This window comes from Triturus cristatus, chromosome 3_1 (genome assembly GCF_964204655.1).
Source record: "Triturus cristatus chromosome 3_1, aTriCri1.1, whole genome shotgun sequence".
NCBI classification, from domain to species: domain Eukaryota; kingdom Metazoa; phylum Chordata; class Amphibia; order Caudata; family Salamandridae; genus Triturus; species Triturus cristatus.
In genome coordinates, this window is record NC_140583.1 from 322,987,353 (window position 1) to 323,012,473 (window position 25,121).

A 25,121-nucleotide genomic window follows, 5' to 3' on the forward strand; every position below is an offset into this window, starting at 1 on the left:
ATTGTATTCCATTGCACTTTGAGTCAAGTCTGCTGTTTGTGTGCATTTTTGGATGTGCATCTTTTAGCTAGCGGCCTACATGGTCACTTTGTTGTGACATTGCATGTGTGTCTGGAATGCAGACTCACTAGATGCTTCCCCACTTAGTGGTCACAGGACTGCATCTCACGTACAGGCAAGTGTGCACATTGCCTGGAGATGCGTGAGGATGTCATAATTTCCCCCTTGCCTCATCAGCACATATATACCAATCGTCTGCACAAAGACATATCTCTCTCTGACGCCAAAATGATGATGCACTGTGCAGGTGACTGATCATGTGCACGAGTAGGCATGCCACCACCAATGTCAGCACACCTGCAAGTTTATATGTTCGCAAGTTTATGGTTGATTTACCAAAGTACACAACATAACCTGCATTTCTCTTGATAATATGTATATATTTTGTGTCGACTAACCTATAGTTGAAAAGTTGATAGCAGTAATTATATACTTGTATACTACTAAATATTAACAGACTCAGTGTGTAATTTATAATATTTATCGTAAATAAAGTGAAATGAATGCTCATTAAATACAGTCATACAATGAAAAACAGATTATCACAGAAAGAAAATATTAACAATGCATAAAATCAAACTCATGTCAAATAAACAATGCATTGAAGGAGTGGATAGGCGAAGAGAGAAACGTTTCAGAGACAAAATACATTTGCAAATAAATATGCTAATTCAGGATATTATCTACACTAACCCAAAAAACAGGGAAAACTACCCTCTGGCCAAGAAGGGCAGTAAGGCCGCTCAAGAAGAGTTGAGTGGCAAAGATTAAGTCAGGAAACAGGTAGGCCTTTATCTGGAAACAGCTAACCGACCCTAACCACACCCACCGGAGACTTTCAATTAGACCCTAAAACCTAAATGTCCAACCCACATATGTTTCAATATGAGAACTAACTCTGTCTCTCATTGGCTAGGGATGGAGATGTTCTGTCTTAAACATTCAGCATTACGACAGATTCTTCCCAGGAAACAACTTTGAACACAATCATAGTAAATATTTCCTGCAGTTCACTACATGTTGCAAGTCTCTGCGCTTCCATTGTTTGCCATCTCGTGTAGGAAGTTGCTCGCTTCCACTGATATCGAGAAAAAAAAATTCCAATGCTTGGCAGTCAGTCAGCACACTACAAAGGTCATTTTCATGCCTTTGCGTTCTCTCTTCTCATTCAAAGTCCACTTTGGTCATTTTTATTTTCTTTACCGAATATTAACCCCAGACCGGCATGCAGGAAAGTAGGCCCATGCTTGCTTTTCTACAGAAAACAGACACAAACATTTTTTATTTTCATGTAATATAATTTCATTGCACACCATCCAAGCATTGCACTAACCCATGCACAACCCGTGTTATTTCTAGCAATCATTATTAACGTGCATTAAAGCAGCATTAGTCCTTTTATCAAAGCACTTGCGGCCTTGTTCCGTGCATTAGTACACGCATGCGCAAAAGCATTTCCCCTTATTTTAGCATTTCTTTAATAATATTTTTCACAGCACACTGTTAATGAATGTTACTGAGGGTTCAATCCGAGCAGGTTTTATTTTCGCGAAACCCTGCTCCATCAATAACATTGGGGTATTGGTGCACAGCCTCTTCAGCTTGTTCATGCTGTAGCAGCACATTACTTATCACCAATGTTAAGTCTCAAAAAGATGGCTCACACATCCATATATGAGTTGTAGAAACCCTCTTAAATAAGTTACACATAGCAGATATCCCAGTCACAGCCACGTCATACAGTGGGCTGGGTCAGAACTCAACTTCTTCACTAATTCCATTTTAGCAACCATCACTGCATTCAAGAGCATAGCATCATCCCACAACTATAGAACATCAAAGTATGCTGTCATTTTTATGTTTAATTACCTTGGAATAGCTGGAAGCCAGCTCTAACAACATTGAGCAAGTCATCCATTTTATGAGTAGAAGCTAGCAGGTATCCTTGAAGATAAATATTGATCAAGCGTTAAAAGTTTAAAGACGATCTCCTCTTATCAATTTTCACTATTAAACGAGATTACAATACTAATTTTAATGAAATGTGCAAAATGACGAGTAACATGAGATCTTTTCCTGCATCGTAAAAGCATGCAGAAGTGTTCTGAAAAACTGAAAATTGTGAAAAGACGTTAATAAAGAAAGAGACAAACAGTTATTTGCTTTAATGTACTCATGTGATTAAGAAAATAAACATAGATAACCTAGAAAATGTGCTGCTGATTACCTAACTTGAGGAGCAAAAAGAATGCTTACATAATGAAGCGCTTAAAGACGATTCAAATTCTTGGTTATTCTTAATTTAACAGTAATAGGATTTTCTGTTTTATTCTAGTAGTATGCGAAAAGAAACGTGAATAACAAATGTGATGCATAGTAATCTGCTTGAAAAAATAAAAATGTGTGAAATGTCCTTATAAGTATACATAAAATTGATATGTAGCTGATGGGGAAAACTGTTATGAGTAAAGTTTACTAAGAAATGATAACGTGGAAATGATTTAACCATTTTATGTGTAGGCCTCAAATGCTTTTTTTCTTGTTTTGAAAACAGAATCTTGCTGAAGTAGTCATTTCAGATGCTATGAGAACTTTCCTGACAGTTTCTTGTTTATGCCTATGAACAATGTGTTCTTTTCTGGCTTAGCAACACTTTTGACAGAAATCTATCAATACAATTGCAAACTCAGAGAGAGCGTCTAGGAACACACAGTTGGTGAACAAATGAATGTTCTCAATTCCGAGTAAAGGATGAAAATATAAAGTTATTACATTTGATGAATATGCAAAAAGGATTACTTAATGCTTCTGGATTTCTTAGTGAGGTATTGATCACACCATGAGCAATCCACCGTGGACAAGCAATGGAAATCATAATGTACTATGGAAGTGACACTTTGTGGGCATAAACTGAGAACCTTTGGAAGTACAATTGCCCCCTTAGAGGAGGAGTCGGGCTGCTGGCTATCATTTTCAATTTCCTGGCATGCAGTCGGACTGAACTTTGACTCTTGTTCCCTATGCCAAACTAATATGAACTGAACTTTCTGAACTGAGTCTACCTGTTCTTTACTGGCTGGTAAAGTGAGCAGGTATAACTCTTTGGCTGGAGAGTTATGCACTCATTCCTGTGATTCCTTGTGTTTCAACTCTGCATATTTGGTTTGTATAACCTAAATGCCGAACTTGATTTTCCATATCTCTCTTTATCTGTATGTATATTCCCTAGGTGATCAGTAGAAATGTCTATTTACTGAATCTGTATGACATTGTGTGGCTAATTGTACTGAATGATTTTAACAAACAAAAGCTTATATGTGATTTGTGTTTCTTGACCATTGAAATTGAGGATTAGATAAATGATATGCTTGAGAAATTGTATCATTTTGTATCAGTCTCGGTGTGGAACATCTTGTCGAAATGTTTATTTGACTACTGTTTTTTTAAAGTTTTTAATCGTCATCATGAATTGGGCATCTTCTTATTTCGGGTCCTCGTAAGAATGTGCCACATGTTCTCTTTATATCTAAGTCCCTGCTAGCTCACATAAAAGATTCATCGGAGGAACTAAAGTTTGCTAAATGCAGATGATAGGGGCCTGAAGAGGAAATGATTAGATAATGTATAGAAGACAGTGAGTAAGTGGAAATACATTTTTCCCAAACCTTCCGCTGGATCAAAATTACATGGTCCAACACAGGGTTGTATGCTTTGCTAGTACTCTTGTAAAGTGCACTGTCACCCGTAAGTGTCTTGCACTGCTCGCTACGAATGAGTGGTATGCAATGAAAAGAACAAAGAGCAGATGTAGGATGGGTTTTCAAAAGTGGTACAATTCTGGATATTCTGCACTTTTTGCATGTCATATTGCTGAATTTCATAGCATAGTGCGAATCATTGTACGGTTATTTTAATCCTTCTAAATCTCTCATTGGCAGGTACTGAACTGCTTTCTCAAATGCCGTCACCTAGATTACTTCGGACTCATCTGCCCATAACACACCTTCCAAAGTCCTTCTGGGAGAACAAGTGTAAGGTAATGTTTCAAGGTAGCATTCCTGCATGGGTTTTGGGTGTGACCATAATCTACAGTAAACAATTATGTACTTTTTCAATTATATGAAATTATAATTCAACTATTTTGGAATAACACTTTCATTTTTAGTTAAGCTAATTGTGTTGGTGAAATGAGTCTCAAAGGGGAACAGACACGTTTTTACTATTAGACGAATCATTTATAAAAGATTCAACTATTAAACATCTTGGCACAGAGGAATACGCCAGATAAAAACAACACTGGCCACCAAATACTATACATTGTTTCCAGAGAGGAGATGCTGGTTAAAGACCTATGTATTCAGATATTTCAAAACCTCCCCAAACTAGATTGGGTGCACAGATATTAAGGGAGACTATTCCAAATTCTGGATACTGCTCCAGAAAAAGTGCAATCTCCGAAGTGACTGTTCACAGTTTGGGAACCATGTGAAGAGACAGATGTGTCACGCACTGCTCGTGGCCAGGGGATGCCATTTAAATGGGTTACTAGAAAATCAGGGGTGGCTTAATTGGTAGCTCTGGGTGCAATCACGTTATAATACTTGAGATTCTGCAATACCTGTATAAACGTTCATCTCATTTCTTTTTAATCATCGACTTGCGACACACACAGTCACTGATTGTATAAAAAAAGACATCAAAACTCAACTGCAATAAGTTATTACAGCAGGGTTTTGATGTTACAATGCCTTCTGTCAGAGCCTGCAGCCAAGGTCAAAGGTAGGTCAGGTTATGGAACTGTTATTTATAGCAACAAAAGTGAAAGATGCTTTTCAATCTTCTGCACTTTTTTTCTAGCTTACAGTGGCAAGCAGAAAAAACGTGTTTATTTTATGTTCTCCTCAGATAATTATAGAAAGTTAGAAACGTTCTACATGTTTCTACTCATTCAGAGCTACATCAGCCTTTTTTTACTGGATCTGTTTACTTTTTCACTAGAGGCTCTAATTTTGCAACTGTGCTCTCTCTTTCATATGAATGAACCATGCACCAAGGTTTTAAGTAGTTTGTGGGAAAGTTGATGATGTGACCATATATTATTTGGGATAAAGTACCCCCTGCTGTACATAAGAATATTGCAAGTCACCTCAGACTCTCATTACCCCTATAAAGAAACTCAGCCTTTGGCCTTATTCCTCTATATGATTATAGAACTCCTTGGTGACTTGTAATATCCTTATAATTTACAGCAGGGGGTACTTTTTCCCTTATAGATTTGAATAACACTTTCTGGTGAACAGGGAGTCAATGAAATGCCCAAATTGCAGAACTGATGTGATCCTATATGAAGGGACAGCTTATAAACCTACTCTTCTGTAACGGGTGACAGTTGTATGATAACCTGTTGCACAATTGGAATTGAACGTGAACATTGCATAAACAGCACAGAGATGTTTAATGTCTGTGTCTGCCGCAACATAACTTTGTGCTACATCACCATTGTATGTTTTACACATTTTGGGCAGCTCATTGTAGTCAACACCCGGAGGAGAAGGACTTAATTTTAAATGTTTTCCACCTTTAGATCCCTGATTGGTTTGTCTAGAGTTACATATTTAAGAGAAATAGCAAGCTCAGACACTGATTAGAATACAGCATATTTGAGGACTCTGGTGAAGCTAATTTTTCAATTATATCAAAGTACGTCATGAGTGATGTTATATGCGAGGTTATAAGCAGGGCAGGGCAGAGTCCAAGTTATTGTGAGCAATAATAACTATAACTGTTGAATTTCTGTGTACTTTTCCAATTGAAACATTACATTATCACTGACATTTTAACCTATCTATAACACCCATTTAACCTTTTTTATTTTGCAGTTAATTTCTAGGGTCTTTTTTAAAATGAAAGAAAGATATTTTACCATTCCTAACTAAGCCCATGCGGTGATCTCAGCTCAGTTCGCAGAGTTTTCTGCACTTTATGCTCCACTGAGCATGCAGAGTTCCAAAAAACTCCACTCCACTTAGTGGAGTAGAGTTTTTCACCTCGCTCACGCTCCCCAACATTAAGTTGGTTAGCGAGAGAAAGAACATTTGTTTAAGGCATGGTGTTTTTATGTATATGTGTAAGGAAGATTTACTGTGTGTACAGTGAGTGGATAAGTGGATCAGTAATTATGAAAACTGTACGTATTTGCAACCACTTATGCCTTTATGTCTTTGAGAGCGAGGGGATGTCTGTGGTTGTTTGAATACTTACATATCTGTGTGGATGTGACAGAGTCCTTGGTTCGGTGCGTGTACATATGAGTGAGTGAGTGGGTAAAGACTGTGAGTCCATGTTTCTGACTGACTATGTCAGTGTATGTATGTCTGGGCACAGATGTACTACTTTGTTACTGAGCGCAAATGGAAAACTCTAGTTATGTGTGTACATGTGGTTTTGTGTGTGAAAGTCATTTGTAGATGATGAAGTGAGTGAGTGTCTTCAGATTGTGAGTGCATGTGTTTGACTCAGAGTGACAGAGTGGGTAAGTCTGGGTGCAGTTGTGCATCTGGGAGACTGAATAGAGGTGGGTGACTTTGGTCATGTGCGCATATGCATGTGTGTGTGGGTATGACAGAGCCACTGGTTAGGTGTGTGAGTATATGACTGACGGAGGGAGTGTGATCAGAGGATGAGTGCAAGTATCTGACTGAATGTTTGGGATTAAGGATGTTTGGGTGCGTTTGTGCATCTGAATTATTATTTTTTAAATATTTATTTTTATTTTATTAGCAAAATACATAAAGAAACCATGGATACACAACATATAGTGGATGTAAGACATTGTCAAATTGTTTGGGACCTAGAGTACAGCGACGAAGGACGCTGAATCGTGTATCTGAATTATTGAGTGGAAATGGATAATAGTGGTTGTTTCTGTACTTGCATGTCCGTTTGGGTGTGACAGACTCACCACCTGGGCATGTGTACATCAGTGAGTGAATGTGTGCAGAATCTGAGTGCACGTCACAGTATGTATGTCTGGGTGCAGTTGTACATCTGCCTAAATGTGTGCAGAGGAATTAGTCTGGTTATATGTTGAGAAGTGTGTTTGTGTGGGTGTGACATAGTTACCGATGGGTATGTGAGAATATTAGTGAGTATGTACAGATTGTGACTACATGTGTCAGGGGATATATTTCTAAATTCAGTCATACATGTGCATGACTGTGTGCAAATGTATTAGTCTGGTTATGTGTGTGGTTGTGTGTTTTCGTGGGTGCCCCAGAGTCACTGGATAGGTGTCTGAGTATATGACTAAGCGAGTGAGTGTCTTCAGAGTGTGAGTGCATTTGTCTGACTGTGTCAAGGCATTTATGTATGCTTGTAGCTATGAATCTCCATGTCTAGTACAAATGTATCGCTATGATTGTTTCAGGACCTGCGTATCTGTGTGGTTACGGCAGACTCGCATGTTGTGTGTGAGAGTATAAGTGCATATCTGTGCATACCTCCAGGAGGATATGTATGTCTCACGGCATTTATGCATGCCTATGAGTGACTGTAAGTGCATGACTGTAGTGGTTTGAGTGCATGTGTATCTCAGTGTGTATGTGAAAAAGTCACTGTATGAGGCTCTGTATGTATGTGTGTAAATGAGAGTATGGGCATGTGTGCATGCAATTGTGATTACCAAGTGCATGTTTGTGTGTGTATCTGTGTGAATATTTGGCTGTGTATGTTTATAGTATCTGTGTGCTTCCAAATTATATGTGTAGGTCTGACTCAGTGTGTAAGAGTATGTGTGTATAGTTGTACTTCTGAATATGTGTGCATATATTTATGAGGACATGTAAATTTACGTGTTTTGTTTGGTGTATGTGTGACAGTGTTTGGATGTGAATTTATATTCAAATTTGACTGAGTGTGAGGGGGTGTGATTGTGTCTTAGTGAATGTGTTAGGGCATATGTGCATATGATACCACGTCCAACACCATCGACCTATTTGTTTTAACACATATTTACTAGTGTCCCCATTTGCAGTAAATACATTTGGGGCCAGATGTACTAAGGTTTTTTGCAGGCGCAAATTGGTTTTAGACACGTTTGCGCCCGCAAAAAACCTATGGCCCATGCACTAATCCTATTTTGCAAATCACAAATTGATTTGCGACTCGCGAAGTAAGATTAGCGACTCGCTATTAGGAAGGGGCATTCCAAGGGCAAACCTTCCTAACAGCGACTCCTTAAACTATGTATGACTGGTTGTGACCACAATTGCAGTTGCAAAACAGTCACAGTTTACCACACTTCACAGAAGGGTGGCAAACCACTTGCAAATGGGAAGGGCTCTCCAGGGGAGCCTTCCTCCTTTGTGAGTGGCTCTCAAAATATTTTTTGAGCGCAGGCAGTGGTCCCAGGGACCACTGCCTGCCCTAAAAAATGAAACTGAAAATGTTCATTTTTATTTTTTAAATGTATCCTGTTTTCCTTTAAGGAAAAAGGACTACATAAAAAAAAAATCTGCTTTTTTTAAAAGCAGTCCCAGACATGGTGGTCTGCTGACCCAAGCAGGCCACCATTCCTGGGAGTGCCAGCCATTCCCAATGGGATCGCAAATTGCGCTTGCCTCATTAATATGCATGAGGCATGCAATTTGCGACCCCATTGGGAATCACAAACAGTGTCTCAGACACTGTTGTGCATCCCAATTTGCGAGTTGCAAATTGCGAGTCGCAAATGCACCGCAATTTGCGACTCGCTAATTGGCTGGTCGTACATCTGGCCCATAGAGACATATGTGAAAGCAGCATTCAAAATAAAATTTGAAAAACACCCATTACTTATAATGATATCACTGTTTCTTCAACCTGTCCTACACTCCATTCTTCATCTTCTTTAGACTTTTTTTCTTACTGCTACTGTGGTAAGCATTTATTAAAGTTAAGATTTACTATATAGTTTATTTATTAATGTCATATATGTGAGGCAAACTAAAAGATATACTCAGAACACCTTGTTATAATCTGAGTGCACCTTTAAGGCTGCCAGCTCATGCCAGGAATGTTGTTAGTCTCCATGGTAATGGTTCTACTGGAGATGGTTATTTTATCCTGGCACTGCTGGCAAAAGATTCTGTTGGTGGTGTTGTAACGGATCAGACGTCTTATTACTGGCAACAAGTGCCTGATTGAATACAGGCGACTCACACCAACAACTCCCCTGATGAACCCACAGAACTGAACAACTAAAAGAAATAACGAGAGAAAAGTGGATGAACACACATTTGTTCATCAACAGCCAGTACGGAGAGGTGAGCATACCCTGCTCTCTTATGGTCTTACTGGAAAGTGATTTCTTGGAATTTGGCCTGAGTCCGAGATTTGGAGCTGTTCTAGCAGTTTGGGCTTTGGGTGCCATCACACACTAGATTCTCACGCTTGGCCCTGAAGTCTTCCATTGTTTCCTGGCTCAAGCTTGTTCACACACACTAACTCAGACCTTTGTTGCGGCCGCCGAGATGACATCATGCATATAGCGATGCGTAACCATTTTCTTCTGGTTGCTTCATAAAGCCTAGTCCACATTCATGGAGTCATCATTTCAGCAGGAGCTCATTTGTCAGTTGTCAGTTACATACTCAGTTACGGGCAAGAGTTTTGTCAGTTACAAAGTCTGTATTGAAGGAAACACAGTGAGGTGCACATGTGGTGGGGGTTTATGGACATTATCTCTCTTTGTAATTTTGTCATTGATGCTGTTTTATAGATCATCTAACTGTCAGGAGAGCAGACAACGTGACACCACAAGCATGTCACAACCCCTCCCTTTCTTTCAGAGAAAGGTGAACCATTATTGCCATGGAAGAGGTGGAAGAAATTATTTGAGTCCTATATTGTAGCTATAGGAGGGGGGGGTTCCGCTTTCAGGAAACAAGCCATAGTCCTGCACAACCTTGGCATTGAGGGAAGGAACATCTATGACAGTATTGATGAACCTTCAATTGAAAATGGAGATGGGGGCCGCTAGAGGGCGCACTGCGAAATGGCTGCACCCTGGTGCTGCTTCACCAGCCGGAACACAAATCTGTCCAAAAGATGCGTATTTGGCCTCAATAACGGCTAAAAACAGATCAGAACAGGCGTAGGAACATCCCAGCTACTGGAATGTAAACTCGCTTTGAGTGCTGATGCGCTGAGACCTGCGAAAACTCAAGTGAGCTGTCTGAGTCCCGGAGCACACCAGCCACAACAAGATGGCGGCATGCACAGACCCGTAACCCGAAGCAGCGCCGTAGTACCTGCCAGCTCCCGGGAGCGGTGAAGGAAATACATGCACCCCACGAGAATGGCGTTGTCTCCCAGAAAAGCGGCGGTGGAAAAACAGGCCGCCTATCAGATAAGTGACACTGCACTGGGCATAATAGCGGTCTGCACCATACCATAGTAATTACCTGGTGAAAACACAACGCGCGCACAGATCGAAGACACAAATAGTAATTTAATGGCACTCTGCACATACTGCTTGACACTGGTACTTAGCGAGCGCTGAGCACAGCGTCTGTGCCTGATACGACACAGGACACTGCAGGAGACGTCCTAACCGGCGGAGATGCTCTGGCCTTCACAGCGGCCATTTTGTTAAATCGTATATTGGGTAGCAGATGAGCGCTTTCACACACGACGGCCAGCACAACTTTCCACACATATAATCCAGTGAGAGCATGAAAACAGATAACCGCAAGAGCTTAAGGGGCGGGTGCTGTTGTAAAATTTATTGTCCAGGCAAGTCTACAACTGTGCAAAGCTACACCAGAAGACAACAGAGATAGCGCAATATCACGGACATACGTGAAGAGGATTTGCCGACCCGACCATACCGTAATAGGACCTACAGCGTAACTCAAAGTAGCAGATGGTAGAACGCCAAAACCAACTCACACTCCAGTAAGATAACAAATGCATCACGTTCATGCGCTGGGCATACACTGCTATAACCAACGCTATGTGCAAAATAATGATACCTGGAGCACACACAGATGGACAGACTGAATAATTCAATGGTATAGACGATATCAATGCTGGCGCAGAATACGTGACTCAGTGCTCAAATCTCTACACACTCCTAAAAGCGGATCCTGGGGCGACCAAGTGCATAAGAGAAGTGCACCTGTAAAAGAAGTGCTTCTCCCCAGCTCTGGGCTACCACCCCTATACAGCAATGGGCAAACCGGACAAACAGCAACCAAAGCTGTCCTTTGATAACCGTCGCATGGCTAAATCCACTTCTGCTCACTTGAACAAGGAGTTAGTCACTGCATCTACTAAAGATATAGCTATGGAAGCCACACTGCAAGCTGTCCAAACACGTCTGCAAAACATAGTTGGCAAAATTGATAACTTAACTATTAGAGTGGACAACATGGCAGCTAAACTTGACAAACAGGGGGAACGACTCGACGCAGCAGATTTGAGACTGTCAGTTATGGAAGATGAATTGAGCAACACAGTGAAGAAATGTGCAGACATGGAGAAAGTACTAAAGAGTATCAAAAGCAAGAATGAAGATTTTGAGGCGAGATCTCGCCGCAACAATATACGCATTATGGGCAAACCTGAAAGCACAAACACTGGACGATTAGAAAACTTTGTAGAAACAATGCTCCATGACGTGTTTGGCGCAGAAAATCTTTCACCTTTGCTAATCGTTGAACATGCCCACAGAACGCTGGCAGCCAAATTCCCTCCAGGAACTCCTCCGCGACTACTTTGTAGAAACTATGCTCCATGACGTGTTTGGCGCAGAAAATCTTTCACCCTTGCTAATCGTTGAACGTGCCCACAGAACGCTGGCAGCCAAACCCCCTCCAGGAACTCCTCCGCGACCCATTATTGCTTGTATCCTGAATTATAGAGATCGAGATACGATTCTGAGCCTGGCACGAGATAAACAGACTTTACCGTCACAGTACAAACAGCATGGAGGACATTTCTGATAGTAAAGAAGAAGCTACGTGAATTGGAATTAGAGTACTCAATGCTGTATCCGGCATGATTGAAGATTGTACATGAGGGCCACACAAAAACTTTTACAACACCGAAGGCTGTGCAGGAATATCTCAAGAAAGTTTCACCGAGAAGAAAATCCCCGGACCAAGTACGCTCGTTTCAGCACCCAGAAGAGGACTAGTCTTAAGAAATGATGCAGACTACTGCTGCAGCGAGAACAAACAGTACCCAGAATCACTAGCAGGGTAAAGTATCAGGAAGATGGCCCCAGCCCTCATAAGGTAGGAGCAACGCTATGACTCTATGGCTGCTATGGATGGTACATTTGCACCTTAACACGAACAATGGGACACTGGATTGCTTGTTATGAACAGTGCACGAGACTCCAGCACCATGTACTGTCATACTAAGTCAAACAGACACTGTTGGGTGGGGAATGGTCGTTACCAGCAAGGTGTATGGTATTGGTTATGAACATTGCAATATACTGCACTAATGTTACCTACTAAATAATACTAGATACTTGCACATTTTACACTGAGGGTAAAACGAACACTATGAAAATCTTCATTGTATAACTGTTCAACCTAATACGTTATAGGCCAAACGGCAAACATAAGATTCTGGCCACATCCACACTGTGGATGAGTAAGTGGGCACCTAGCTGCCCCCATGAGGGTGCGCCCCAACACAGTTCTAATGTTAAAAGTATGTTTTTTATGGGTATGTCTTTGCCATGATTGGGATGCTAGATTGGTGGGGGACAAGGGGTAATTTTTGTTCTTCAGGCAAACTAGTGCGTTTCTCAGTACCAACAGTACTGACAACTAACATCAATACTGGATACCGAAACGTGAGCAACATATGCACACAGTTACCGCATCAAGGCCTACAGACAGGGATAACACACAAAGTTTACTGTGAATGACAATAAAAGGTTGATGCAGATCTGATTGTTAACTTGAAACATACGGGGTCCAAATCACCCAAAGAAAATAAGGCAGATGTTTGTCTTCTTGGATAGACATCAGGTCGAAATAGCTCATCTGCCTAAATGTGACAAGTGTACGAAACGTAGACGATGGGCAGAAGTAGTCTTGGCCTCATCATATTCATCTTACTCAAGGGGCATGTTACTGTTGATTAACAAAGGGGTACAGTTTCAGGTGGAACACACAATCACTGACAATCAAGGGAGCTATGTCATAATGAAGGGGCATTTACGTGGGCATCATGTAGGACTTGTTAATGTATACGGCCCTAATACGGATGTCTCCGAGTTTTTTCAGTATATACGGAGAGCATTAAGAGAACTGTCAGATATAGACCTGATCTGGGGGAGGGACTTAAATGCATCACTCAAGGAAAAATTAGACAGATCCGGTAATATGAAAGAGCCACATAAGAAGGCGGCAAAAGCTGTACAGGATGGCATGTCTGAATTTCAAATGGTGTATGTGTGGCGTGAGCGATACACACAGCAGTTAGTAAGCACACAAACTCCACAGTTCATAACAGCCTGCCCCGCATTGACTACTGACTGGCGACAGATGGGCAGCACATGGGTACAGGACATCACACACTTACCGAAAACAATATCGGACCATAATCCAATCCGGTTTACACTCGCACTCCCCAATTATACTCCACCACCCTATGTATGGCGTTTCAATGCCAAAGCACTGCTTGATCCATTATATAAAGAAACAATTAGAGAGGCTATAGAGGAACACTATTCTCTAAAGAACCACTTAGTGGAAGATGCAAGCCTGCTCTGGGAGGCCTTTAAGGCCGCAATACGCGGTATCTGCATAAGCACAAAAGCAGGGAGACTGAAAGATATACGACAGCACCTCACTCGATGCGATAAAATGCTAAAAGACCTAGAGCAAGACTATGATCGCATGCATGATACCACTATCCTTGCCACCATTAGGGTCATGATATCGGAGTATCAAGACTATGGTGAAAGCGAACTGAAATATATAAATACTAGACACACTGCAAGAGCATATGGCGAAGGGGGCAGAGCATGGCATATAGTAGCAAAATATACACAGACCGTCCATCACACACAGTCCTTAAAATAAAGGATAACCAAGGTAAAACACTATATAGTACTGCTGGCATATTAGGAGCCTTCATGGACACATATAGTGAAATGTATACATCTAGAGACACGGCTAATGCTGGTGAAATCATGGAATATTTGGAAGATATAGCTATAGCATGGCTCTCGGACAGCCAGAGGGAACTCCTAGCGCAGCCAATCATGAAAGAGGAGATACTAGCTGCTATTAAGTCCTTACCCAATGGGAAAGCCCCAGGGCCAGACAGCTTCACCAGTGAATTTTATAAAGAATACCAGGACGTAATATACCCATATCTGGTAGGCATGTATGAAGATGCATATGATAAGCAAATGCTCCCTCCTTCATTAGGCGAGGCACTGCTAATAGCACTACTAAAACCAGATAAAGTACCAGATCTATGCATATCGTATCGCCCATTATCACTGATAAATACCGATGCAAAACAATTAGCGAAAATAATAGCACAGAGTTTGCAACCCCTCATGACAAATATAACATTACCCGATCAATCAGTCTTCATCCTGACAAGATCCACCTCACACAATATATGTACTCTTTTTGCTTTATCACACCAACTAAATCCAGAGCTTGAGGCGGTACTCCTCGATGCTGCCAAAGCTTTTGACTCAGTCGAATAGAAATATCTCTTCACGGTGCTCTCTAAAATGGGTATGCCGCTGGGCCTTATGCAATGGATATAAATCCTATATACCAAACCAGTTGCACGCATAAAGGTGAACAAGCATATATCGGACCCAATACAAATCACTCGTGGCACAAGACAAGGATGCCCACTATCACCACTTTTGTTCGCAATCGCGCTAGAGCCGCTAGCATGCAAAATTAAAAAAACAACACAAAGCCACAGCCCTGCAATTCCCACAACGTCCCTTAAATATCTCCTTATACGCAGATGATATGGTTCTATATGTGAGGGAACCCACAGTGAACTTATCAACTCTCCTTCGGGTATATATTAAATTTGGTAGACATTCGGGGCTACAGATACATTGGAGTAAATCTATTATTATTCCATTAACGGAAATAACCAAGCCCCACATCACAGAATACCCACTGGAGTGGCCGGACACACCTGTTAAATACCTAGGGATCTGGTACCATCAAGACCCAGCCACAGTAATACAGGCAAATTATAGCACGGCGGTAACAAAACTAGAAGATCAAAAACAGCGATGAATTCGCTTTCCACTATCACTGGTGGACAGGATAGCCATAGTTTAAATGGTGATACTTCCAAAATTTCTGTATTTATTTAATAATATTCCCATAGCACCCCCAGCGCTAGTGTTTCAGAGACTAAAATCACTGCTAACGCATTTGATATGAGCTGGTAAATAAGCACGTCTTGAACTTCAAACGTTAACACTACCCTACACCAAAGGGGGATTTGCGGTACCAGACCTCTTATTATATTATCTCTGCGGACAGGCGCAATATGCACATTATTGGTTTCATCCGGTACCATATGTGACCCATGTAGCGGTAGAAGATGGGGATGCACACCCTATACCGCTCAGTAGTATCCTCACACACCATCGCCGACATATAGCCAGAAATTAAATAAATACTATACGTACAACTAATTTAGCATGGCGACACTTGGGTAAATTAGCACACAAATTCCCACTATACGCACCGGCATCGTCATTGAGACATCATCAGGCTATCTTGGTGACACAAGAAGAAACAGGTGTGAACATATTACTACAAGTAGGGTTAGACACAATGGGATATCTATACACCAATGGCATGTTTTTAGTGAACACCAATCTCAGTTATATTAGCAATCTGACGCTACTATTTAAATTTATCTACCATAGATTGAGAGGGGCAATCAAGCAGTTATATTAGAACTTTCCCGCAGGGTTACAAATACTATCAGCTCTTCAAATGATCATTACCAGCCAATGCGCATTTAGTCTCAAAATTATACAAATGATTGCAAGAAGATATAGCAGGGAATACTGTAAAAGCTAAAGAAAGATGGAATGTGCATCTGGAAACACCGTTAGACGAGGCTGAGTGGTATGCTTGCTGTTCATTAAGTGAAATGCTAACTCCTAACAGAAACCTGAGAATAATACACTACAATTACTTACACCAGACATACCATACTCCCTTGAAGCTGCAAAAATGCGGATTAAGAGATGATGCGCGATGTAAACGATGTGGGACTAACAATGCTAATTTTGTTAATCCAGCATGGGAATGTGTAAACGTTAGGGAATTTTGAGAGGAAGTTGTATCTATATTAGGTAAAATGTTGGCGAGTACAATGGAATGTACAATACAAACCTGTCTCCTGGGTCTAGTGAAACACCTGCGGTCTATGAAGAAAAACATATGCACTATAGCATTGTTACTAGCGAAAAGACGGATAGGGTTACTACTCATCGCTACTATACGTAAATATCTTCACAAGACGTCTATTTATGTTTTGTCCAGGTGTATTGTACCTTTTAGATGTGCTTTGTTGAAATACTATATCCGCCCCACACCGATTGATTATATATCCTAAGAGCCCTGACGAGGTTCCCTTCCTTTGGCACGTTTGGGAACGAAACGCGTTGGCTGTGTGCCGTGTTTTAAGGATTGTGTTAATAAAAGAAGTATTTCCAGAACAAATCACTCACATGTTTGACTTGGCTAAGAGTGCACCTTCCAACTTTCTTTGAAACATTTTGGCTGCAAGTCGCACCCCTGAACGATGGGTGCAGGAAGAGTGTTGCACCACTGCATTATATTTCTTTGGTACATGTGGATTGGTGGAGCTGGACCCTAGTCTGTCGTTTATTTCTTTTTCTGTATGAATCACATGATTGAGAAGGTGGTCAAGGAGTGTCATCTTTGTGCAACTAATGACAAGTCTCATGTCACTAATTGTGCTCCCTTTTCCCCGGTTGCTGTTCCGAAAGACATCTGGTCTAAAGTGGGATTGGATATTATGGGCCCTTTTGATTTGATGCCTGCAACTGAGAGGTTTGTGCTTCTTTTAGTACACAACACCTCCAAGTGGGTAGAAACTACATGTGTGCATATGGCCAACACCTGGACTGTACTAGAATTTCTTAAGGTTGTTTTCATGAGTGAGGCTGAGGAAGAATTTAGTGACTGACAATGGAATGTAATTTGTGTCCCAGGAGATGCAAATGTTTCTCAAGGACTTGGGCATTGTGCATCAGAAGACGGCTGTTTATGCACCACAGGCAAATGGCCTCACAGAAAGAATGAAAAGGGTGGTCAAGAGTTGTGCACAAAGAGCTTAAGAAACCCTTGTGTCAATGAAGAGTGGATTGAGAGAGATATGGTGGGCCCATCGTACTGCACTTAATCCTATTACGCAAAGGTCTCCTTTTGAAGTTCTAAATGGCTGGATGGCTAACTCCAAGTTGAATCCGGTTTACTTGCCTGTCAGAAGTAAATGTAATGATGATGGTGAGTGGAGGAGGGACAGACTTAGGTCTTATCAGCAGAAGTACAAACAGAGATATGATGTGAAGATGTCAGTTAAAGCTAAAAAAATGGAATGAAGGGGATCAGGTAAGTGTAAGAAAACCAAAATAAGGGAGGAAGGGGATGTCTGGCTTAATGGACTCTTTTTCAATTGTTGCCATAGTGACAAATGTGATTGTGGACACAGGTGGTACGTGGAGTATGTCCAGGCTTGTCAAGTACACAGGAGGGGCCCTAATCATCTCCACTCATGAAATGACAAGAACTCTTATGATGTGTTGTGCAAAGCCCCCTCGTCAATGTGCAGGGGAGTACCTGGGAGGTTTAATGATTATGTGATACACTGAAATATTTTTCTCATGTAGGTCATGCTGTTAGTTGTCGTTTTTTGACATTGTTTAAGTATAGTTTGTTGCTAAGTTTCCTTTCTGTTTTCACATTTGTGTAAGTTATTGTTGTGTTATGCAAAGATGAGGTGTTAAAATCTGAGTGCACCTTTAAGGCTGCCAGCTCATGCCAGGAATGCTGGTAGTCTCCATGGTAATGGTTCTACTGGAGACGGTTATTGTATCCTAGCAGGGCTGGCAGAAGATGCTGTTGGTGGTGTTATTCATGTGATGGATGGATCTTTAAAGCACTGTAAAACACTAGGAAAACAGTGTTAAAACTAGAAAATTATTATATATTTGCTTAAGACACATTCATACCATGTCTGTTTCAATCAAAACACTCCACTCTATGCCACTCCACTCTATGACACTTCCCTTTATGCCACTGCACTCTATTCCACTCTACACCACTCCAATGTATGTCACTCCACCATATACCCATACACTGTACAGTAATCCACTGTATGCCACTGAGCTTTACTCCATGCCACTCCACTGTACACCACCATATGCTATTATACTGTACGGCACTCTGTTCTATTACACTCCAGTCTGTGCGAATTCACGGCACACCCCACCACTGTAGTCCTCTCCATGCTTTTATACTGTACCCAACTCTACTCTAGAAAACTCCACTCTACTCTTCTCCTTGCCATTCCACTCTGCATAACTTCATGGTAAACCACTTCACTTTACTCTATTCTACCCTACGCCGTTGACTCACCCCATGCTACAGCACTCCACTCTACTCAACTGCAGTTTATACCACTCTATTCTGCCAAAATCCGCTAAATGCTACTATACAGTATAACACTGCATTCTACACCACTCAACTAATGCCATTACACTGTACGTCACTACACTCTATGCTATTCCACTGTATGGCACTGTACACTCTGCTACTCCACTATATGTCACTCAACTTCACTAGACTTAATGCCACTAAACTCAATGTTATTCCACTCAAGACTACTCCATGCAAGCTACTCCATGATATACCTCTTCACTCTATGCTACTCCACTGTACGCCACTGCACTATGCTATTCAACTTTATGCCACCACACTGTGCCTCACTCCACTCTCTGCTGTTCCACTCTACACCTCTCCACCTCTCCACTGTACACCACTCCACCCTATGCCACTCAACTCTATATTATTCCATTGCATGCCACTCAACTCTACCACACTCCACTGTTGCTACAGCATTGTACCCCATCCCAGTATACAATATTCCAATGTCTGCTGCTACACTGGACAACACTCCAGTCAATGGCACACCACTGCATGCCAGTACACTGTATGCCAATCCTACCACACTATTCCACTGTGTACATCTCCACTGTACCACACTCCACTGTATGGTATCCCATTCTATACCACTCCACTCCACTGTACACCACTCCACTGCAAGCAAGTCTACTATATGCTCTTCCTTTGTCCATTACTCCACTGTACACCATTTGGCTGTAATCCACTCTACTCCATGCCACTCCCCCTTATGCCACTCCACGCTATGACACTCCAATATATTCCACTCCAGTGTACCTCATTCCACTCTGCTCCACTCTACTCTACGACACTATACTGTATGACATTACACTTTTCAACACTATCGTGCACAGTGTTGTACCACACTCCAGTTAAGGGCACTCCATTTGAAAACAGTAAACTGTAGTATTAATTAAAAAAAAAGTAGTACAATTTTAAAAACCATTGAAATTCCATGAAAGAACCAAAGGTTAGGGATAAGTTATAGTTAGGAAAACTTTATTTCTTTTTTGTATACAAACCCAACTTCAACTACACAAACTTTAGAAATTCTAAAGTTATAGTTGTACCTTAAATTTATGATTTACGCACCACTTTAAAATTACTACAAGTCATAGTGATAACTCACATTTATGCTTAAGTCACGCACCTTTTGCCATACCACATGAATTATAATTTGTCCCTTTCCTAGCTATGCCCATGCATAGGTTATAGCATGTGAAATCACAGCATTGATAACAGCACTCATGACATCTGAAATCACATGATTGCGAGAACACAATGCATGATAGAGTGGCAAGTCATGATTAATGTAGTATGGAGAGTAAGGGGACAAGACTTGTTACAGAGATATGGGACATATAGTGATTTGAAGGTGCTGCATTGCTAAGTAAACATACATCGAATGGGAAAAATGTTTTCTTTATTGCTCTCACAGTAAGTAGATTTTCATTACCAATACAAGAATGCAAATGTGCACAACATTAGGATCAATATTAATAAATGATTGTCACCCTTGAACTACAGGGGTAAAAAATAATATTTATTTTTTAATAAAAACATGAACTCTGTGCATACAACACTTTAATGTATAAATATCAGAACTTACACATCACTATCAGTCATACACCATTTTCACTCCCTACTTCTTAAAATTATTTGTTAGTCAAAATAAGAGCACAACAGAGGCATAACCCCACTGAACATCACAATGCCTAATATGGTCGTCACCCTTGGTAGGCCGCATGATGAGTGATGGCATCTATCAAAAAGATAGCAAATACATTTTGATACCTCACCTCTAATTCAGTTATTGCTACTTTCTCTAGAACTTTGGTTGGAGGAAAATTAGTTATGGTTTTGATAATTTCCAAGGTAATTTTGGTTTGACTGTAAGGCAATTGTCATTACATTGTGTCCAAAGAAACCTACATTTCCCCTACCTTCCTGGAAATTCTGAGACCAATCTCACTACTTCCATTTTTTGCTGAGGTGAAAAATATTTCAACGTCCACCTGACAAAGTCTATTGAAGAAAATAATCTTCATGAGACCCAATCAGGGTTTAGATCTATGTTCATATCGGATCTGCTCTTCTTTTAGCCTCTGAATCCCTTAGATTGTCTGCTGATGAGGGCAAGACTGCTGCCCTGATTTTGCTAGATTTGAGTGCTGCATTCAATACTATGTCCTGTGGCCTTCTACTTGATCGACTTTGGATCCTGGGATGAGGGAATGTGTATACTTGACTGGATTACAGACTTCCTCCATGACCCTACCTACCAGGTCTTCCAGAAATCCTTCACATCTGAGACTCGCCCCTTACAGCATGGAGGGCCTCAGGGTTCAGCTTTGAGCCCGACCCAATTTTGTGTCTACAAGTGGTCCCTGGCGGATGTAGTTGAGTGTCATTGGGTGAGGATGGTACCTTACGCTGATGATGCAGACCTACAATGTGGTGGCAATGCCTAATGTCTGCACATCTGCCCCCAGTTTTCTGCAGTGAGAAAGGAAATACAGTATAATATCTGTTCAGCTAGGTGGTGCTGTTGTGGTGCTAACACCCAGCCACCTTAGGGGCAAGTGCACCACACTACAATGTAGTGCAGAATAATATAAATAACCACATAAGGCACCAAAGCACACACAGTCCAATTAATATCTCTTAGTGTTGTCTTTGTTAGACTCCAACTTTTTAGTGGTTGAATACAGTCCAAATAATTGGGCATTCCCGTTGATGAACTAGTTACACAATATTGATCGATCATAGTGTCAACAGTACCAGTCTTTTTGTTGACTTTTATAATACATGTCATTCCACATGAGGTATACTTTTTATTATATATTCACATCAGGGTATCGCACATGATGAACAGGTGATGGAACACCCACAAGGTGGTGGCACTACTTAATAGTGTTAAGAAAAACATGCATAAATTGGTACAAATAATTGTCATACATGATTTTGAAGTCTTGAAAATTTCCAGGAGGACAAAATACATGTTGGCTGCTGAATTTGTGAACAATGATGTATTAGGAAGTGTGCCTGAATTAAATAATAACTTTATACCACTTATGTTTGGACTGTAATCAACCACTGAAAATTTGGAGTCTCACAAAGGCAAGACATTTGAAGATCTTGATATGACTCACTGAAAGAGTGGGAAAAGTTGCTATGGCCTCATCCACAGGAATGATGGACATATTATTTAGGGACATAGAAATTAAAAGAAATAAACTATTTTTTGACATTGCAACACTTAAGAATGAAATCAGAGATTTGAATTTAACAGAAGCAAGGGAAAAAACTATAATATCCTCAACGAGGTATTCTATAAATACCAACTATACATAAAGGATAAAAAAGATGCAGAAAATTAGACGGGATGAAAGAGAATATATGAATGGTAGAGTGTACACCTTTGCCAGAAAAATTGACAACATTAAAACATACACACCAATGGAGGCTTCAGAACACCTTACACATACAACTGCATCAATCAGTTCTTCTGACATTATAAGTGTCAGCAGCATAGCAAGTGGGGAGTGGACCACTGCTGAGATATCAGCAACTACAACATCTTCAGATCCCTTTTTTTAGAACTGTAAAGATTCTGCAAAGGGAACAAGCAGCAATAAAAAAAAGAATTTTCCTCAAGAAAACAAAGAGGCGGAAAACAGGAATAGGTGGGTGTCACTACCAGATCAATCTCTCGGAATCAGAGATAATGAAGAGTAATGATAATCAGCCTAAAACTAATCAGATGGCCAACAATATCAATATTCTAAACTTGTCTAACCATAAATTGGATAATGCAGTAATAAAGGTCCTAGGTTTCTGTCCTTACGTGTAAATTGTTTCAAATGCACAAGAAAACTAAAATTTCACACATATTTTCAGGGCAAATAGCCACATAGACCTACTTCCGAGCAATCCCAGAGTGTTCATAATAGTACTACTTTGGGGATATCAGGTACCTACAAATACTATTGTCCCTGGAGGACCAGGCAGACTGCCCTTCCACACAGACACTCTTGGCTAATTTAGATATAAACACATATCTCGAAGGTTACAGTGGTGTCAAAAATAAATCCAAATTCACTCCCTGTCCACCTGAGGAAAACCAAATAGATACATTTCAAGTGAAGGTCAACCAAGACCTCTATGATTTGGAGGACAAATACCTATTAATATCCAAGGGTATTAAACATAATATCATGATAGAGGGAAAAAAGCTCTTGATACTTTAAGTAATGAGTCTCTAGGTATCAGAGAGTCTGAAAAAGGGAGTAATGTGGTGCTCATGTATAAGCATGAATATTTAGTTGAGATTGACAGACAACTCTCTGATACTACAGCTTATGAAAAAACTGGAAGGCAATCCTTTGAGGGCAACCAATCAAAAGTGGAAAACAGACTTAGACACTGGAGAGACCTATGTCTTATCTCAGACTCATAATACAATTATCTACTCAATAACAACTCTACATATCCCGGTGTTTATGTTGATGGAGAGGTAAGAACAACATTTTGTAAACCTCCCCTATCATGCATGAAGATAGTAATTATATAATCTATTAATTATAATATTATTAAATGAGTTTGCATGTATATTAAATCAACATTACTAATATCCGAATTATACATGGGAATTGCATTTACATGGCTAATTAAACCCTTATAACTAATAACTGTACGCAAATTAACAGTAGCATATGTGGTAATAGAATACCGCATGATATATGTTGCTTTTGTAATGTTTCTGTAATATTGCCCATGAGGAGGATCGAAAAGGTGAATATAATTGCTTTAAATGTCGCTATACGCTAGATAAATACAAACACATAGAGGGATTAGTAAGGGGTTAACATTAAATTAATTATTTCCATGTATTAATAACTTTTTGTGTTTGTTTCGCTTAAGTTGGCATTTGGGCCTAAATCAAAGATGGCCGCTGACGCTCCACGACGAAGTGGCCACTGTCCCAGGAGGCGAAGAGTGAGCTGCGCAGGCGCAAGAAATCTCCTAAGTCTCATCACAACATTTGCCCCTCATGTACCCGAACAAGGACACAGTGGGAAGACGGCCAAGACAGAAAACATTCGACTATACAATAAACCGGAACAGACTGACTTTTACACGAACTCATGACCTCACCCCTCGAACTGTACTAAAATCTCAAAAGCTTCCATCGGACGATCTCAACCAGCCAATCATGACTGTGCTAAAATATTAAAATGTATCTTCTTGCTTTGATTTTATTATAAAAATGCATGGTAGAATAGAGAGGGATCGATGCTACTTAGGGCAACTGCTGTGTTTCCTGAATCCTAGAAGGTCCGGATGCTGCCCGATTATCTGATGACTGCGAACTTTTCCTAATTCTACGGACACTGATAGATGCTTGCATGTCTCTGGTCCTTTGCCGATCTTTTGGGACTGTAGCGTGCTGAGCAAAGAACTTTGAACTTTGGTCTGCTTTCGGACGACTGACTGCAAATTTGATTATGCAGAGCCAATGACTTAGAGGACTCCAGATAGCCAGATTAGGTAAATATGATGTTCTGCGATTTACATGAAATGTTTAGGATTGAGATCTGTAGGCTTAAGGGTATTAATGTATAGATTTGTAATATAACTTTCTCCCTATAGGTTATAAGGTATTCCCCCTACATGTCCAGCGCTTGAACCACTCATCCCTCCTGTGCGTGTAGACCAGAGAAAGAATAGTGTGAGTGTTGGTGTTATGAGCCACACCAATGACTGGATGTGTGAATGAATTAGTGTGATGCTGGGTCTGTGAGGCAGGGAGGATATCGGTACGGGTTTTGCTTTCCCCGTTACTTGGGTTTTTGCGTTGCATCAGTTTTTCTGGTAGCAAGATGATGGTTTTATTGTTTTGGTTTGGTGATTATTGCTTGTAAATAGCTTATTGATTATGGATTGTGGAAAAGTATTGGTTTATGTATTAACACTCTATGTTGAGTCACGCCGAGTTCTATGCTGTTTGACAGCTTCTGGGATGTAGGAAGTCGGAAGTTTGTAACGGTTCCATAGTAGAGCAGAGGTAAGCGCTGCTCTCGGGAAAGACGGAATTGTTGTTGCCCTGTAGGTACACGGGGAAAACGTGTGACGATTGGAGTTGCACGACGCATTGTCTGGGTTCGATTCGGTAACATCGTCGTGTGTTGCTATTAGGTACATTTCTGTATGAGAGAAGTGTATGGTAGCGAAGGTCACCTGTGAAATTTTGGTCTTAGGTACTAGGAGTCCAAAAGGTACTCTAATTACGCTTATCACTGGAAAGGTAATAGGTGTTCTCTAAGCTTGCTAGAAGGA

General features: G+C 40.7%; 1 protein-coding gene across 3 annotated transcripts in view; it reads left to right on the top strand.

Moving 5' to 3' along the window:
* Positions 1-25,121, top strand: part of LOC146860192 (sulfotransferase 1 family member D1-like) — a 788,090-nt gene that overhangs the window by 463,433 nt on the left and 299,536 nt on the right. For all 3 annotated transcript variants that reach the window (XM_085644033.1, XM_085644032.1, XM_085644031.1), the window contains one exon: positions 3,999-4,096. In XM_085644033.1, coding sequence (XP_085500159.1) covers positions 3,999-4,096 — 98 coding nt within the window. The remainder of the gene's footprint in view (positions 1-3,998; positions 4,097-25,121) is intronic.